Source organism: Typopeltis vanoorti, chromosome 8 (assembly GCF_054136105.1).
Source record: "Typopeltis vanoorti isolate ZY-2024b chromosome 8, IOZ_Tvanoo_1.0, whole genome shotgun sequence".
In the NCBI taxonomy this organism is placed as follows: Eukaryota; Metazoa; Arthropoda; class Arachnida; order Uropygi; family Thelyphonidae; genus Typopeltis; species Typopeltis vanoorti.
In genome coordinates, this window is record NC_143556.1 from 141,176,220 (window position 1) to 141,196,280 (window position 20,061).

Here is a 20,061-nt window from a genome sequence, read left to right on the forward strand (position 1 = left end):
TGAATTGCCATTGTGTCATAATGACATCACAGACTCCATCCAATGAGCCCATCAGAATTTAGAAGTGCACTTAATGTAGCTGTGTGTGTAGACCTATGAGTTTTATTTTAAGCACGTGTTAGAAAATGCAGAAACGTAGCAAAACAGTATCTTTAAGAAATAATAATAATAATAATAAATAATAGCAAATAGTCTTGCATCACTTATAAATTATATGAATTTTTTCCTCATAGCTGATAAACACATTAATACATAAGTAGCAACATATTTACTTCAACATTGGTAGTTATAAAGAGTAAAAATTAGCCATAGCATTAACAAAAGCTTATAAACTGACAAGATCCAGGATTATACAAGTGACTATGATACATATCAGACTAACAAAAAAAGTTGCCTAACTAGTGGGCCAGGACAAACCTTTTTCGAGTCCTGCTAATGCAGATTAAATCTGTTCAGATTTCCAAAAGATGTTATATTTTTCTGTTAATTTGTGTACATTTTTTTAAAATTCAAAGTGACATGAAAGCAACATTCAAATAATTTTATGTGAAAATAAAAACAAAACAATTCCCATTGAACATGTTATAAATTAAATGCAGAAACAGTAGAAATATCTTTTACATACGAGGGTGGTCTGAAAAGTTCTCAGCCCAACAATGAAAAAACGAATTTATAATTTCAAATTCATTTTTATTTTTCAACATAATCTCCCTTAATATATATTTATTCCAGCAATATATTTAATATATATTTATTCCTAATATATTTATTTATTCCAGCAATGCTCCAGCGCCATTATCCCGTCCATGCAGTGGTTCTCAGTAAGATCTGCAAAATACCCTTTTACAGCTGCAATCACCTCTTGATTCAAACAAAAATGCTGACCAGCGAGAAAGAGTTTTAGTTTTGGAAAAAGATATAAGTCAGAGAGAGCCAAATCTGGGGAATAGGGTGGATGTTCCAACAATTCATAGTGCAGATCCCTTAATTTTCCCATTGCCAAAACACCTTTATGGGCAGGTGCATTGTCCTGATGAAAGATGATTTTTTTGTTTCTGAAAAATGGGTCTTTTCTCACAAATTTTTTCATATAGTCTGATTATAGTACGCCCACAGATTCGAGACCCTTCGACACTTCTGCGCATGTCAACAGAAGGAGAATCCATTCCGATAATAGGGTAATCAATCCGTATTGTGGGGTGAGGTGTTTATTATTACACGTCGGAAAATTAACTTTTCTTTTATGATCATTGTAGTTAACTATGTTGTTTGTATAACAGTTGCAAAATTTTACCTAGAAAGCACGTGATTTCGAGTGTTAGCGACCAATTCGTACATCCTTCATTTCTTTCTCCTCTTCAGCATGAATCAACTATTCTTGGCAAGTCTCCAAGCAAAGATCTCTAAAGCATGGGCATACTATAATAGATCGGAGTAATATTCCCGGTTAGGATGTTCCAAGAATTCATAGTGCAGATCCCTTAATTTTCCTATTGCCAAAATACTTTTGTGGGCAGGTGCATTGTCTTGATGAAAGATGATTTTTTTTCTTCTGCAAACCGGGTCTTTTCTCACGATTTTTTCGTCTAGTCTAGTTAAAAGATCAGAATAATATTGCCCAGTTATTGTTTTACCCTTTTCAAGATAAGTTAAACAAAATGCCTTTAGCATTCCAAAACACTGATGCGATGACTTTTACTGCTGATGAAACAGACTTTGTCTTCTTTGACTTTTAAATTATTTAAGGAATTTGCAACGTATACTGGAATATACAAACTTCTACAAACAGATAGAGGGGACAGACATGGGTTCACCACTTTCTCCACCCTTGGCCAACTTCTTTATGGAGACTTTTGAAGAGAACGCCTTAAACTCTTCCCCACAAAAACCCACTATTTGGCTTCATTACGTGGATGATGTGTTTGCTATTTGGCCACATGGCTCAGATACATTCCACTCCTTCTTAACACACTTAAACAACCAACAACCCAGAATCCTGTTCACCTTGGAAAAAGAGGAAAACAACAGCCTCCCTTTCCTAGACACTCTAATCACTAGCCATCCTGATGGTTAGTGGTTTATAGAAAACCCCCTGTTTATAAAAAACCCATCCATACAGGCAGATACATTCACCAGCAATCTTGTCCCCCCCACAACAATATGGGGTTATTAAAACACTATGTAACAGGACACCCCCCCCCCCTCGCAATAAAGATTACACTAAATCTATCACCATTCCCTACATCCGGGGTACTTCGGAAAAATAACCAAAATCCTTAAAAAAATATGACATGACCTCTTGTTACAAAATGTTAGGTAATAAAAAACTTATTACCTAACATCCAATCAAACATATAAAAAGTTGGCATCCCTTATCCATTCTACCAAAGACCAACCACTTCCCCTGGACCTACCTGGGGTATACCAGGTCCCTTGCAGCTGTAAACTGTCCTACTTTGGCCAAACAGGTAGGACAACGAATATCTTTATTTCAAATCACAAACTACATCTGGTTTCACAGTACAGCCACCCTGGGCTTGCAGACCATGCTCTAGATACCCACCACAGCATACGTTGGAAGAAAGCTAAAGTAATACACCAGCAAGTTCAAGTATGAAAGACTATTCATAGAATCAGCCTCAGCTCTAAAAAATGATCAAAACCTCAACAAATTTGAGTGCATGAGACTACCCCAAATTTGGGAGGTTTATATCATGAGAACATCAACCCAATGGATAAGACAACCCAATATAGCTGCTAGGGGGCACCTTCAGGACTTTAGGAACAAGAGTGGTTTCTTATCTTCTGCTTTTTGTAGCTCTTGCATGCATGTGTCATATTTGTATCTTCCCATGAAGATGGCAATGTGACATTGCTGAAATATACGAAGTATTCATTAAAGTTTCTTTTAATTAATATTCTAGTGTACGCTACAAATTCCTTAAATAATTTAATAGTCATGTGTTACCAATGTATAGCCTTTCTACAAGAATTTGTCTTCTTTGGCACTGAACAACCGGCTTCTGTCCACTGTTTTGACTGCTGTTTGGATTCTGGTGTGTAACGGTGAATCGAAGTCTCATCCATAGTAATAAATCGATGCACAAAATCAGTTTTATTCTTGTTAAAATGCTCCAAGCACTGTTAAGAGATTTTCATGAGAGTGCATTTTTGATCTGCTGTGAGCAAGTGCAGCACCCATCTTGCGCAAAGCTTTTTTCATTTACAATTCTTCATGCAAAAATATATCGTACACATTCTTTTGAAATGCCTATAGTCTCAGCAATTTCATGCACTTTGACTCGCCGGTCATCCAATACCATATCGTGCACTCGATCGATGATTTCTAGTGTTGTTACACTTTTTGTTTGTTTGTTTGATGACCTGCATATAAAATTTTCATTATTACTGCATGTTTATAATCAGTTATATTACAATTTCCACTATCTTTCTTCTTCAAAGTGAAGATATTTACAAAATATATTTAATATTTAATTTTAATTATTTAAATTTTTTTAGTATGACTTCCACACCACCTTTAAGGAATGTGGAGAACTGACTGAGGCTTATTACCTAACATCCAATCTTCATCTTTGAGACCTAATTAATGCTCTGATAGGTTTTCCTATGTTTTTCTATCTGATTTACCTATTCTGCAGATGAAAAACCCCAAATTTCTAAGAAGTGTGTGTGTGGGAGAGGGGGGAACCCTAACAAAGCTTCTAGATAGGATTCATACCCAAGTTCTTTCCAACCAAAGGATATTGTCAAAACTGATCTACAAGGCTTCCTAAACTTTTTTTTTTTTTTTTTTAAATGAGCCTCCACACACAAAGAGGTCTCCCAAGACCTATGACATGACAATCCCATGTGTGGATAACACTAGGCTTAGTATAAAAACTGTAGGACATATGTGAGCATGATCAATAAATTCTGCCTATCAGTGAAGCATAGCCAGGCTACTTGACTGAATACACTAGTACTTCTGATTTTGTATTAGAGAATTGAAATATTTTGAAATTAATGAATAAACTGTAACTTTCATTCCTGAATAAAGTTGGCAACAGATTATGTTATTTATCACTGCAATTTTTAATTTTTCAACAACAGCAATGTAATGGTGCTGATGTACACTAGGTCAGTATTCAAGCACTTTTTTCTTAAACCAAATTTTTTAAAAATGAATATTGCAAAAATGTTTTATTTAAAATTGTTGCATATTGTGCCATAAGATTTATTCAAACAATTTCTTTAAGAATTGAAGTAATCAATGAAGGGTGGGGAGAGGAAATAACAGGATGTGAAGTTAAATAAAATTTTAGTGCTCTAGCACTTTTTTTTTTTTTTTTAAATTCAGTACAATACTATTGCCAAGATCAAATACCTACCTCAAATGAATGCAGACTAACATGGCTTTGCACAATGCTTTGGACATCATCTCCTTGCAGAATTGAGCTTTCTCTATCAGACTCAACCATGCTTCCATGGCCAGAACAGCTCTAACAACACAAAGAAATAAATTACTTTTATTATATATATATTCAAAATTGTATACACATATGTTTGTCCATTCAAACCAGTCAGCAAATTTACAAATCCAAAATGAACTCCCTCATCTACATATATAAACATAACTCATCATCTATTAACAGCATAGTATTTCATAACATATATTATTGGGAAAATAAAAAAGACAAGGAACTGAAATTCTTGGAACTTCTTAACAGTGATTTTAGTCAAAATTCACTACCCCCTCCCCCTAAAAATATGATTTAATTCAAATAGAAATGAAATAATAAAAAGTAACTTACTGGCATTAGTGAGATCCACTTGACAGAGAAGAATATCATTATCTTCTTCCACAAGCATAGCAGAAAACACAGAAATGTCATGGGTTCAGTATATTAAGAATGGACAAAATATGAAAGATTGCTATTCTACTGCCTTTCATATCTTCTATGAGCAATACAGGCAGTGCATTCAAGGCTATTTAGTGTGAGATAGAGGTTAATAAGACAAAATACACAACTAGGTACTAGAGACCAAGATTGAGGTGATCTTCAGCTTTTTTTTTTTTAACATGAGAGGTGACAATACAAGAGTGTTGACTAAGAGATGTATGCAGAGCTGTAAGGGAGATGATTATTGAAAAAAAAAAAAAAAGGCAACTGGAAGAAGTGCCTTTGTATAAGCAACTGCATGGTAGAGGAAATCAGCAGCACATTGGAAGTGACCAAAGGACATATGAAGGAAGCTATCTGACTCCATTCCCAGAGTTAGGAGAATAAATCAAGTGGGAATGAAATGAATGAATGAATAGCACTTTAAAACAGGAATTGCATGAAAAGAGAATGTTGCAGATCCAATACTGCGCAAACCATGATAATGCTGAGAACAGTATAAACAGCAGGCCAGAATGATGGCCATGGTGGAGAAGATGAAGTTAGATTATGAAAAGAAGTTGAACAAGCCATGAAAAGTCCAAGAGTGCAAATCTTAGAATGAATTTGGATGTATGAGAATGTCAAATATACTCAAAACAGTTCAATTCAGACACCATGGGAAAAGGGGGAAGAAATGGATGGAATACTGACATTAATGCTGAAGGAAGGTAAAAGAAAGTTGGCAATGTCCTCTAATCTGGTTGTTCATCATGAGTCTCGGCACATGCATGATTCCTAATGAATGGAAGGACAGCGAGATTATACAAGGGTGGAGCTAGGTAGGATTGATGCAACAATCCTACTTAAATTATAAACCAATCAGTATCTATGGTATTATCTTCAAGGTATGGGAAAAAGGGTGGATAGGAATTGTATCCAAAGGTAGATAGAACTAACATACTTTCTAGAGGACAGCATTGTTTTGTTATGCTTTGATATCTTGCTTTAGCAATATGTTCACATTTTATAATAGGGTATACAGTAACCAATTTAATTGTTCCAATGTAATAGGATTCTACATGTGAAGTTATTATATAAACCCAGAGATGATATGCACCAAATAGATTTGTGATATGAATAAGATCAGGTGACTAATGGGCATCAGAAAGTGATGTATGGTACTGATGAGTCCAAGAGAAGGAGGGTAACCAGTAATATACCAAAAAGGTTATGTGTATAAGCCACTGTTGTTTAATTTTCATAATAATAAATGGTATTAGGGATAATCTTGAGAGTAATATCTAATTATTTACAGTATCCAATACCATCTTTTTATAGTATATCCATCATATGATGGATATATTGTAACATTATGGCTCATATGTAGTCCTCCCAGATGTCTAGGTACTTAGAGACTTCCCTGGAGCAGGATGTTTTTTTTTTAATTCTTTTACTTTATATTCACATTTCGTGCTAAGGTTAGCCTGAGGAGCTCTAAGTCATGATTATACTACTTTTTTTTTTGTGCTAGGTGGCCATGGTGGGTGGTAATTCTCTTAAGTAATTGGTGAAGCTTCTGTGATATGCTGGTATTCTGTACACAGCATACATATTGGGGGAGGGGGGATGGAAAGTTATGATAAACACCTAGAACAAAAACGATATTAAAGTAACACTGATATAACCACAAGAAAGAACATACGAGGATATAAGAATATAAGTTATTTCCATAACTCTGATACCACTATGTTCTTTCTTATGGTTATATGTGTTGCTTTAATATCATTTCTGTTCTGGGTATAATAAATTTAGTTTAATCCTTTATCCAAGTGTAAGCAAACAAAGTTTGCACCTGAAGTATCTTCAGGACTGAAGCAACTCATGGTAAAGGTGAACCAAGTTCTCATCACGTGTCTTAGTATCTACCATAATGCAAAGCACATCTCCTTGCAGACATGTATAATGCTATGCATTAAGGGAAGGCCACTACCCAGACCTGTTTTGACCTTTATTGAATGTTCAAGTACAGGTTAAACTCCAAAAACTCAGCATTGTTCCCCTCGGTAACAGGCTCACCCTGCCACTGAGAAGAACTTTCATCGTTGGCTCTACCATTAAGCAGAGCCGCTCATTTGCTCACATGTCATCTGAGAGGTAACAGCAACAGCTGTGCCTTAGTTACTTCATGGGCTACAGCACCCAAGCTTCCAATTGGTTTCGACCTTTATTGAGGTCTTGTCAGTGGGAGTCAGACCCAGAGGCGGTGATACTAAGGTGGAAGAAATGGAGAAGTCATATTTACCTATACGAGTTGCCAAAAGGTGTCTCACCTTATTATTAAATTACTCTGGATTAGAGAGAAAGATGTTGGAAGTTTTTTCCACTTGGTTAGACTATAATAAATTTAGTTTAATCCTTTATCCAAGTGTAAGCAAACAAAGTTTGCGCCTGAAGTATCTTCAGGACTGAGGCAACTCGCAAAGGTGGACCAAGCTCCTGAAGATAATTTAGATGCAAACTTTGTTTACTTACACTTGGATAAAGGATTAAACTAAATTTATTATAGTCTAACCAAGTGGGAAAAAACTTCCAATATTTTGTTCTAGGTGTTTATCAGAACTTTTCAGCCCACCAAGAATATTCAGAAATAGCACAGACCTCTTGATTTTTAATTATGCCATAAAGAAAGTGTGGGTGGGTGGGGAGGGAGGGAGGGACTGTTTTGGTAAATTCTTCCAGCTGTTCCTCAGATTATGGCAAGATAATAAATATATCACAGATGTGCTAGAGCGTGATTCTCGGTGATCATTCTCTATACCTTGTTTTTGAAGGATCCCATGAATAAATTCATCCATAGTGGTGAATCCACTGAATCATGTGTGGGACATATACATGATAGCCTTCACCTCTCTATGTGAAGTCTCCATATCTTTATGTCCACCTAAATGCTACCTGCTTTCCTTCAAAATAAAAAGTTCACAAAATGTACTGCTCATTTAGTACCTGTTAAGTAGGACAAAACAAGCTGTTCTGGGAAAATACATGGCAGAATATGTCAATAAGCAAAGCATAAGTCAGTAGCCTTCCAACAACAAATTAAGTCATTAAGCGTTCTCTGGCAGCACACATCCCTACTCATTGCGATAAAAATCAAGAAATTATATTATACAAAGTCTAGTCCTCTTTCACTAAACATGTGAAGTGGGTGGAGGGTTGTAATGCACATTACACTTTTCACAGAAACAGCACCTCATACAAATGATACTACTATGTACATATAAATTTGTTAGCTATTTCATCATCATCATTATCAAACTCCTGCCATGTACCCTCAAGAGGTGTACAGGATATGATAGTACCACATGAAAAAAATTACATCATTACTAACTGCCTATCTACAATTTTCCTCCAAATCAGTCTGTTACTTGTCAAGACTCCAACATTATCAGATCTTATATTTCTATCGTCTAAGGCACTTTGTACCATATCAATCCACCTATATCTTGGTCTTCCTCTGGGTCATTTTGCTGCCAACCTGGCGGAGAACACTTGTTTTGCTAATCTTTCCTCACCCATTCTAATTAAGTGACCATACCACCTGAGATTAGCTCACTAATGCATTCCTGGATGCTGACAATGTCAAATTCTTTCCTAATATCCTCATTTTTAATATGATATTGCCATTGATGCCATCTATTCACACCTCTAATCTTTCTTAAGCTCTGATATCTGTGGTCTCTAGTCTTTGGTCATGTGTTTTACTTCGGACCCAGCTCCCAGATCCATAAGTTAAAACTAGTTTGAACACTGTCTTGTATAGCTAATTTAGTGTTCTGACTAATTTCTCTCTTATTCCATATGAATTTATTCAGTTGACTTCCCTCCATACCAGCTTTGTTGATTCTGTTGTCTATTTCTATATTTAATTTACCATCTTCAGTAAAAATTGTGCCTATGTAGCTGAAATGTTTCACTTGTTCCACAGGTTCTACATTCACAATACAGTTGACATTTTCAATGATTCTGCCTATTTTCATTGTCTTTGTCTTTTTATTGCTGACCTTCATACCATATCTATTACAACAGCTATTCAATTTAGTCAGAGAATCTTGCAGACTTGTAGCGGATTTATTTAGAAGTATAACATCGTCCGCATAAAGCAAAGAGCTCACATTAACATCTCTAATTTTGATATCACATTTAATACCACTTTCCTTCATAATGTGATCCATATAGATAATGAATAACAGAAGGGATAATGTACATCCTTGTCTCACACCAGATTTAACATTAAACCAACTTACTGTACTCCCTTCAATTCTAACTGCTGACTTACAACTCAAATAAAGACTAAGTATTGCTTGATATAATGCCCCATTGACACTATAACTGCAGCGTATTGAATAGTTTCTCTCTTGGCACTTGTCATATGCCTTTTCCAAATCGACAAAACTTAAATACAGATCTCTGTTATATTCCCATGCTTTCTCGACTATTTGTCGTAAAGTGAAGACCTGAACCTGACAGCCTCTATTTGGCCAAAATCCAGCTTGTTCTTCACCATGCTTTTCTTCCACAATTCTTCTCAACCGTTTCTCAAGAACACTTGCATAGATCTTGCCAGGAACACTCAGTAGGGAAATACCTCTGTAATTCTCACATTCAGTTTTATTTCCCTTTTTATATATGGGTACTATGAGAGCTCTACTCCAATCATCAGGAATTCGTCCCTCTGTCCAGGCTTTCTGAACTATGCAGTTCAACCAGTGCATTTCTGGTCGAATATCATCTACTCCTGCTGCCTTTCCACATTTCAAGTCTTCGATGGCTTTTTCTACTTCAAGTATGGATATGATTTCCTGACTGCATGCCTGGTCAGTATTTTTTACCACTGTCCTGTCATCACTGCTTGTTTCATTTAGCAGTTTTTCAAAGTAATTACTCCATACTTCAAGGATATCTTTTTCTCCCATTTTCATGTCACCTTCATCATCTCTAACTCCTTTTACAGTACTCTTTCCTCCATTCCTAAGCTTCTTCAACAACCTCCAGAATATTTTGCCACCTTCTTGATATTTGTTTTCTATATTCTTGCAAAAGTCCTTTTATGACTTGTTTAGCTAGTTTTACACAGTATTTTGCATTCTTGCATTTGTCTCTATATTCTCTAAGAGCACAACTGACTTATTTCACAGGAACTTTTGATATGCTTTCTTCTTTTCCTTCACTGCCTCTTTAACTTCCTGTGTCCGCCAGGGAGTTCTGATTTTTTTTATCCTTGCAGACAACCTCACCACATGCCTCTCTGGCAGAATCAATCAATGTTTTCTTCAGAGTTTGTCACTGAATCTCCAAGGTTTGATTCCTGTTCTCAAACTCTTTCATTTATTCTTCAATAATCTTTGTGTATTTTAGTCTACAGTTCACATCTGAGAGCTGCTCAACTTTTCTTCGCTTTAAAACTTTCTTACATGTTATTCTTTTCAATATGAAATTCAATTTTATCCTTCTCAAGACTAAATGGTGACCACTTCCAATTTCAAATCCCCTGTACACTCTGGTGTTGTTTTCTCCCTGCACCAGGGAGAAAACATCACTCTCAACAATAACATAGTCAATGACACTTTTCTTATTCCTTGCCTCTTTATGTGAATTTGTGCACATTTTTATGTTGGAACGTGGTGTTAGTAATAACCAGTCCATGTCCTGAGCAGAAATCCAACAGATATTTGCCATTATTATTAGCTTTGCTTTTTTCTCCAAATTTTCCCAAAATATTTTTGTATGTCTCACAATCATTTCCTACTCTGCTATTTAGATCCCCAACAAGAACCAACTTTTCCTTTTTCATTGTGTCAGTTGCTTTTTCTAAAGCCTCAAAAAATTCCTCCACTTCTACCTTAGTAGAACCTTCTGTGGGACCGTAGGCACAAATAAGTCTCATTGTCCAGATTATATTTGCCCACATTACTCTGCTTGAGACTGACTGCCATTCAAGAAGATTAGCCTCATATTTTATGTTGAATACTATAGCTACTCCTTCTTTTCCTTGATTGTCATTGCCTGAATATAACATTTTGTATTTATTGCTCAGAAAGATCTCACCAGTTCTGGTCTTTTTTGTTTCAGTCACCCCTATTACGTCGATCTGGTACTTATCTAATTCCTCAGCTAGCTCCATTTCTTTGCCATTCATGCTTCTTACGTTGATAGTACCGATCTTTAACTCTGGTGATGTTGAGTTGGAGTTTGTTTTCAGATTTGTTCCAGTAGCTGACTTTTCGCTGTTTGCCCTGGTTCCTTGGTGAAAACTATCGGGGCCTTGTTTAACCGGGCGACGCCCCAGCTAGCATGAAATTCTGTCATGTTGTACCATTGTTTTTTATTTTGGTTTAAGCCAATAAGAATACAATTTGGTCGGCTAAATCCCAAATTGCCAGCCCATTCTCGTTCGTTCAGTATCCAAGTAGATACCCAACAGGGTGCACCACGAGAGGGTTAAGATTGGATATTAGATCAGAAGCCCTGGTTGGTTCTCCGCATTCCTTTAAAGGCTATGTGTATGTCTCCTCTCAGTTATACAGCTTTGACCCTTAAGCACCCCAAGTGTTAGCTATTTGGCTTACTAGTTTTTTAAGTTGTAGTTGGCTTAAATTATAACATCTTAATTTATGTTTTTTTTTCTTCTCTCTCTCTCTCTCTCTCTCTCTCCCCCCCCCCCCCCTTGAAGAAGCATTCCATAAAGAACATAAAATCCAGCAGAATTAATATACAGTAGCTTATTATTATTATGGTTCCTATGTGAGTAATTTCAGCACACCTTTGCTCAGAATGTATGTTATGGTATATCTCTGTGAATACAGAGATATACCACAGTGATTAGTAATTTTTCTGGGAAAAATAATGGTGACTTTTTTGATGATTGGAGTTTTTTTTTTGCATCATATCAGGAGTAGTTTCATTAGAAATGGATGTTTTTAAATGCTCTAAAGAAAAACAATTAGATTACAGTAGACTGTGGAAAAATATTCGAGTCAATTCTGATGTTTTCTACTATTTTTTCAGCAGAAGAGGACCTTCCACCCAATGTTGATATAGTAAATTTCCTCTGTGCCTTCTGATATCAGGCATTTATTTTTGGTCTGGTTTTGACCCTTTGGATCATCCTTCCTTCTATTCTCAACATGCTGCATTGCTGGAAGAAGTTGTCGATCTGCTGAGCATTGTCTCCACTCTTCAACCATTAATCTGTTTGTCAAATTCCAATGTGACATGTATGTCTTACAAAGTTTTTAATTAGCATCTCAGTTGCATCACAGGATGGAAGAAGACTGTAGTGCACATTGTTATTGTGAAGTAACTTGAAAAAGAAAAAAAAGGTGTCATGTTTGGGATCAAGAACACGATTTCCGATTATGCTAGTCTTAATCCACTCACTGCGATACATTTGTTATTGGTTTATAACAATTTGGGAGAGATTAACATTAAAATAGGAAGATATTTAATATTGCTGCCTTTACAGCTGAAATACCTTACTTTTACTTTGCAACACAATAGCAGAATCACAGCAAAGTTTTTGAGCACAGTCATAATTTTAGCATCTGAAACATCTCAGTGGAATTGCCATACATAATTTGAGAGGAAAATTCAAGCCTTCAGCTGTTTTGGTAAATGAAGGCTTGTTGTTGTTTTAAACTAGAAGCTTAAATCTCTTCTGCATTCAATACTTAAGGCACTGGCTACTCCTTGCATCCTTCAGCAAAATGAGGATAATCTTACAAGCTTTAAATTTCTCTCTCTCCCTACCTCAATGTGGTGGGAGAGTAAATGGCCAATGTAGCTGATGTATGCAGATAGTGCAAATTACCAGAATTGCCACTCTAGGTATGAAGACTATGTCAACATGACCAGCTAAAGAAGGGGGCAACAACAAGTAGGACTAGCAACTTGCATGTATGATGTAAAAATTAAATACTCACAGAAACAAGATGCAGTCAGACTGTCCATATAGATCTGACCAGGAAGGAACAACAGAAAAGTCACTGGAAATGGAATACATTTGCATATCAGAAACAAAAAAAAAATAAAGGTCAAGGAATGTATAAATTAAATAATAATAATAGAGGAGAAATGTCTACAAAGATATGTGCCTTGCAATATAGGATACTAAGGCAACTGATGTTGTCATTAGCCTCTATATACAAGTAGCCCAGTTGTGAAGTTACTTCATGCACAAACTTTGTTTACAAATGGAGTAGAGAAATGGTTCTACTCCATTTCTCTTTATATGGAGTAAAGCAGGTGAAGGAATAATCATATATGAGGATTTTCAAAATGATATAAAATAATGAGAATACATATCTGAAAGGATGCTGCGAATGAAAATAAAACTCTAAATATAATCAGTGCCTATAACTCTGAAGAAGGAAAACCAAAAACAAAAATTAAAGCATTCTATGAAATGCTACAGAAAACTATAAAAAAATCAACAACTGAATTAATAATACTGGCAGGAGGCTTAAATGCAAGGATTCAAAACAGTAATACCAGGCCAATGTCAAAGATTCAATGAAACAACTCAAATGGAATAAGATTGCTTCAGTTTTGTACAGATAACAAATTTAGAATAAATAACTCTTTCTTTAATCACAACAGTCTGCACAAATAATGTTGAGAAATAACAGAGGAGAATGTTTACAATAGATTATATAATAACAAATAGAACAGTAAAACCAGATGAAATATTGGATACAAGAGTTCTAACATCTGTAGACATTGTAAGTGATCATGGACTACTGATGGAAAAATTAGATTCCAATAAAATATAAATAAGGTATATAAGCAAAATAAAGAACTATCAGGAAATGAATTTAAGATTGAATTATTACAAGAGGACAGTATAAGAATACTTTACCAAATAGAGTAAAACAACAATTTCAAAAAAATTTTTATCATCAGTAATGAAGAAAAGTAGATTCTCATTGAGAATAATTTAAAATGAGCAACATATAAAGTACTTGGACAGAAACAAATTGGAAAATACAAAACAAGATAAACTCCCTGTGATACTGAAGAAATAAAAGTACTACCAAATATGAAGAATATAAAATAATAAGAAATGAAATAAATAACAGAATAAGACTCCTAAAGCAAAAATATTGGAAAGATTATGGAGCAAAGAAACAAGTAAGGAGAATGATCCGAAATCAAAGAAAAGAAATTTGTGAATACATAAATATATCAAAGTCACAATAATGGATAAAATGAAAAGTAGTGAAATCAGAAGTAAACTTGGAATTACAAACTCCCTAAATGAAAGTTATTTGCTATAGAGAAAAATGGAAAGAACCAGAGGCATGGCATGACTGGTGTGTGTGTGTGTGTCTGGGTGGGGGGGGTCTGCCATGGGTGGCACTTTTCATGTGAGACACAATTTTATTTTTCAACAATTCTTTTATTTAGGTTAACCTAGTAATTTGTATTACTTAATAATTAGTTTTTAACAACTATAATTACAACTAAAATAAACATAGTGTTTTAATTTATTTCTCTACATCGTTTTGACTTTTTATAGTATTTTTGGTGTGTATTGAGAGGGGCGGCAAACTCAGGACCCACCCTGGGAGGCAAAAGCTCTAGCTACACCACTGGAAAGAACACATACTGAAAATGAATAGAAGCAGAATACCTAAACAAATTCTAAATTACCACCCAAAAGGTACCTGATGCAGAGGAATACCCTTAAAAAGATGGAAATGAGTACGGAACAGGCCAATAAGCCTGTAAAGGAAGAAGAATATATCAATCATAGAAAGAGAATAATGGGAAAACTATTTTACCAAATTATATAAACACGAAGAAATAAAAATGAGTGAAATATCATAGATAGAAAACAAATGAAATAGAAGTTGAAAGGTTTTTCAGTTGGTTATACTACAGATTAAAACTGCCAAGAAATTATATTCTTGGGTTCATCCTTTATCTAAGTGTAAGCAAACAAAGTTTGTATGTGGAGTAACTTCCCCTACTGGGCTATTTGCATGTAGAGGGTAGCGAGTTCACATCAACTGCCTTAGTATCCCATAATACAAGGCACATATCCTTAAGGACATGTATAATGCTATGCATTATAGGACGGGCCACTATCCAGACTGGTTTTGACCTTTATTCATTATGGTGATGAGACCACAATAAAGGTCAAAACCTTTATTGTGGTCTCATCACCTCTATATGATCACATCAGGATGAGATCATATAGTATATGGTATGATAATATAGTATAACCAAGTGAAAAAACTTTCAACATCTATCTCTAATCCAGAGTATTTTAGTAATAAGGTGCGATACCTTTTGACCACTTCTATATATGGAAAATATATGATTTCTGCATTACTTCAACCCTGGTTATCTCTTCTGGGTCTGGCACCCAATGATGTGGTTCTCCATGGATGTGGAATCCACATGAATTTGAAAATCAGCAATATATCATCCAAATGCTTTCATAGAAAGCATTTGGATTGCACTGTGGAAATTTTATTGTTCAGTCAGATGATTTCTGTATTTAGAAAGAAGCAAAGGTTGATTGATTTGGTAGAGCATCAGCTAATAATGGCTCATGCAAAAAGTTAAGCAAGTTTAAGCGTGGTTAGTAGTTGGAAGGGAATCAATCGTTCGATGCTGTTGGCACACTCTCCCTCAATGAGTCATTGGACTCCCTGGAGGTGTCACATAATAATAATAATATCGAATTGTTGAGTAGATGGTGTAGACCACCACATTATGCAATATTCACCAGGTGGGGAGAGAGAAAATTCTGTCTATTCTTGCTATGAGAGTTTTTTTTTTTTTTTTAAATAGTTCCATCCTTTTAATTCAATGCGGTCTTATAGTCAATTGCAAGGATGACTGGAGAGCAATCCCAGGCAGAGAAGGCAAACTCAAGGCAATTAACTCAGATAAGGCTAACCACCTGAGTATCAGTCATCTTTGCACTTTAGTTTCAATTCGTCTTTTGGTTGTTCATCTACAAGGTGTGGCTATTAAATAATGAGACTGGTTGCAAAAATGTGGTTTATTATTACAATTGTATAACTTCCCCTTCAACATACTCCCCTCCTCTATCTATACATGATTGCATATGAATTTTCCATTGTTGGAAGTAGTGCTGCAAGTCACCAGGTGTTATCTGCTTCAGTAGCACTGCTGTTTTCTCCTTTACCTCATCTACCGACTGAAAATGGGTGCCCTTCAATGCAAATTTAAACTTTGGAAAAAGGTTAAAGTCACATGGAGCTAAGTCTGGCAAGTAAGGTTGATGGTCCAACACTGGGATCTTCTTATTAGTCAGATACTGCTTTACAGACAGTGCTCTGTGGGCTGGAGCATTGTCCCAATGGAGAATCCCAGTATTATTCTTCCACAGATTGGGTCTCTTCTTCCTCACTCATTCTCACACCTTATTCTCTCTGTCTGACCCTCTAGTACCCATTCAATCATTACCATGGCATTGATATATATATATATATAAAAAAAAAAAAAAAACGATCAGCATTGCCTTCAGTTTTGACTTACTCATTCTTGCTTTTTTTCATTATCAGTGACATGGGAGTTTTCCAGTGCATCGATTGTATCTTTGTTTCTGGACTTAGCACTATGCGACTTTTACTTTTTTCCAAAGTTGAAATCTGCATTGAAGGGCACTCATTTTCAGTCAGAGGAGAAAACAGTAGTGCTACTGAAGCAGATAACACCTGGTGACTTGCAGCACTGCTTCCAACAATGGAAAATTCGTATGCAACAGTGTATAGATAGAGAAGAGGAGTATGTTGAAGGGGATAACAATCAAGTTGTACAATTGTAACAATAGTAAAATATGGAGGTAAAGAAATTACTGAAAACATGAAAAACGAAATTAAACACATTTTTGAGAAAAAAATATTCCCAATGAATGGTGAATGAACATTACAATACTAATATTTAAAGAGAACAAAATCTGAACCCCAAAACTATTGGGGAATAAATTTACTGTTCATCATCCCAAAAATATGTACAAGAATTATCAAAGAAGAATTAGAATATAGACTGAATTATAATGATAAACAACAAGGATTCCATAAAGGAAGATCATGTATTGATGCTATATTTATTATAAAGCAAATAGCAGAAAATGCAATAGAATTTAACAAACCAATATTTATCTGTTTCAGGACATTTTTGATGTAGAGAAGGTTTTCAAAAGAATCAAATTACAGGATCTCCTGAAAGTACTAGCATTAAGAAAGATACCACTGCAAATGATCAAAATAATCAAAGATATTTTCCATTGTTGGAATACAAGCTTGGTGTCGCACTGATTAGAGCATCGGCTTGTCGAGAGCTCCTGAAAAGATTAGTAGTATTTTGTGTTAACATTAGAAATTTTACTAGAATTTTAAGTATTATTGTTTGCTTTTTTGTTTCTTGGTGTGTCTGTGCAATTTTTGTGTGTTTTCTGTTATTTTAATTATTAATTTTAAGATAAGATAGCGTACATATGGCACCAATAAAGAAAAAAATGGCGGCCAGGTCGCCATGTTTGTTTAAGAGTTTTGATGTAAACGAATTTATGGAATGTGCTGTCTGTGAGATGTATGCCTTGCGAAGAGCGGTGGGAGTCTGGTTAGAAAGTGATAGTGGAGTTAATATGTGCAGAAAGTGTAAAAAGAATTTCAAGCGTGTCTCATGTGGCGAGAGTGATATCGTTAACGATAGTCAGAATGTAGAAAATGGCGTTGTGCTAGAGAATTGCGTGGTAGTGCCAGATAGGTGTGAGAGCGTCGCTGAAAGTGTAAATGAAGGTAGAAACACAGAAAGAATGGATGATTTGATCGATAATGAAAATGGTGAGATAAATGCGAGTAGCGAAATTGCCCATTTGAATGGTGCGATACACAGAGCTAAAAGACAACTGGAGCGTATGGAAAAATGTGTGTTGAACGTACCGACAAATAACCGGCGGAAGTCTGTGATGGCAAATAATAGAATGTTCGTAAACGTCAATAAAATGAAGGAGCGAGTGCTGTATGGGGATTCGCTATTAAGAGGCGTAATAATTGAAGTTTAATGAAGTCGTACCAGCCGGGTGCGAACATAAAGGACGTCAGCGAATCTATTCGACTGCAAAAACAGAGGGTGAAAGAGATGATAATCATGGCAAGAACAAATGATTTGAAAGAGGACAAAATGGAAATGATAGAGGATGTGAGGGAATTATTTGAGGTAGCAAAAGAGAAGAGTGAGAGAGTTAGGATGGTGAGTATCTTACTGCGGTATGACAGCTAAGTGTTTAGAAGGAGGGCCATAATTGCCAATGACTTTATGCGTGGGTTATGCATGGAGAGTGGTGTGGAATTTGTGGATGTGTGGAATGAGTTCGATGGGCGAAAGGACTTATATAAGATGGATGGGTTACATTTGAATGGAGTTGGTGTACGGAGACTTGAAAAAGTTGATGAATGATGTGGAAGTGGATGTACAGACTCAGGGAAACTAGATTTATTAAGGGGGGGGAGTAGATACGCAGACTTTAGGGAGGCAGTTGAGTGTATGAATGAGTATATTATGCCCAAGTGAGTACGAAGGACAGCAAATCAGAATGGGATAGTTAGTATAAGGCATCAAAGTAGGGATGGGACAAATGGGCTTCTGCAATTCATGTACACTAATGCCAGGAGTATTAGGAACAAGAAGGAAGAGTTTTGGGCCATGGTTGGCACTTCCAGGCCGCAGGTTGTTGGTATTAGTGAAACATGGCTGACAGAAGATGATAAAGCTAGTGGGATTGAATGCGACGGGTATAGCGTGTTCAGGAGTGACGGGGTGAATAAAAAGGGGGGAGGAGTGTTATTGATGATAGCTGATGAGCTGCAGCCAAAGAATATAGAAGTTGAACTGCAGGATAGAGAAAAGAGCACATTTGAGGCTGTTTGGTGTGAGATAGAATCTAGCAGAACAAAATATACAATTGTGTGCTGCTATAGACCAGGTGATGGAATAGATGGTGGGGATAGTATGCATAGGCAAATAGAAGAAATGAGTGGAAGGAGGGTAATTATTATGGGTGATTTCAATTATGGTAACATTGACTGGAAAGAGGAGAGGGCACATGGGAGGAAGGAATTGGATTTTATGCTGTTATTAAGGGACAACTATCTACGGCAACATGTAGTCGAAAATACCAGGGGGCAGAGAGTGCTGGACCTTGTAATTGCAACTGAGAATGTGGCTGTAACGAACATGACCATGTTGCCACCAATTGGTGAGAGTGACCATAAGGTCATGACTTGGGAGGTGGCTAAAGGAGTGGAATTTACAATTAAGACAGGGTACATGTGGAATTACCGGGCTGGTAAGCATGCGAGCTTAGGTGTGTGCTTGGCTCAGTGCCATGGCATGCAAAACTACAAGGTCTGGATGTTGATAGTGCATGGGAGGTGGTTAAGAACTGTTTGCAGGAGGCAATGATTGACTGTATACCAAGAGTCCGAATAATAAATCAAGTAGGGGTTAAACGAATGAATAACACTATTAAGCTTGAACCGCAAAAAAAGAAACAATTGTGGAGGAAATTTAAGGAGAAAGGTGACCATCAGGTGCAAGAAAAGCTCAGGCAAGGATGGTAACAAGGGTGGTAAGAAAAGCAAAAGCAGATTACGAAAGAAAATTGGCCATGCAGGCAAAAGAGAATCCCAAACAGTTTTTTCAATATGTTGCAAGTAAAAGGAAAAATGCTCATGGTAGAATGATCTTAAAAAATGCTGAGGGTAGGGAGGTAACCGCATCAGTCGATATTGTGGAATTACTGAGCGAGCACTTTGCAAGAGTATATCATCCAGGTGGTGACTTTGCAGGAATGGAAGAACCAACAGCTTACACTGAAATTGTGATGAATGAAGTAGAGGTAACTAGTCTATTACAGAACCTCAATGTCAATACATCTGTGGGATTGGATGGTATACCAGCTCGTGTCGTACGTGAAGCGGCTAAAGAATTGTCAGTGCCCTCGACTGTTTTGTTTAATTTGAGCCTCGGGTCTGGGTCAGTCCCAAGGGGGTGGAAAGAGGGGAAAATAGTTCCACTGCACAAAGGTGGTTCCAAGGCTGCTGTTGAAAATTACTGGCTAATCAGCATATCAGGAATC

At 36.2% G+C, this 20,061-nt stretch overlaps 1 protein-coding gene across 1 annotated transcript in view; it reads right to left on the reverse strand.

Moving 5' to 3' along the window:
• Positions 1-20,061, reverse strand: part of LOC150104392 (uncharacterized) — a 127,607-nt gene that overhangs the window by 72,567 nt on the left and 34,979 nt on the right. Inside the window, exon 3 of the mRNA XM_090396469.1 lies at positions 4,389-4,499. Coding sequence (XP_090252595.1) covers positions 4,389-4,499 — 111 coding nt within the window. The remainder of the gene's footprint in view (positions 1-4,388; positions 4,500-20,061) is intronic.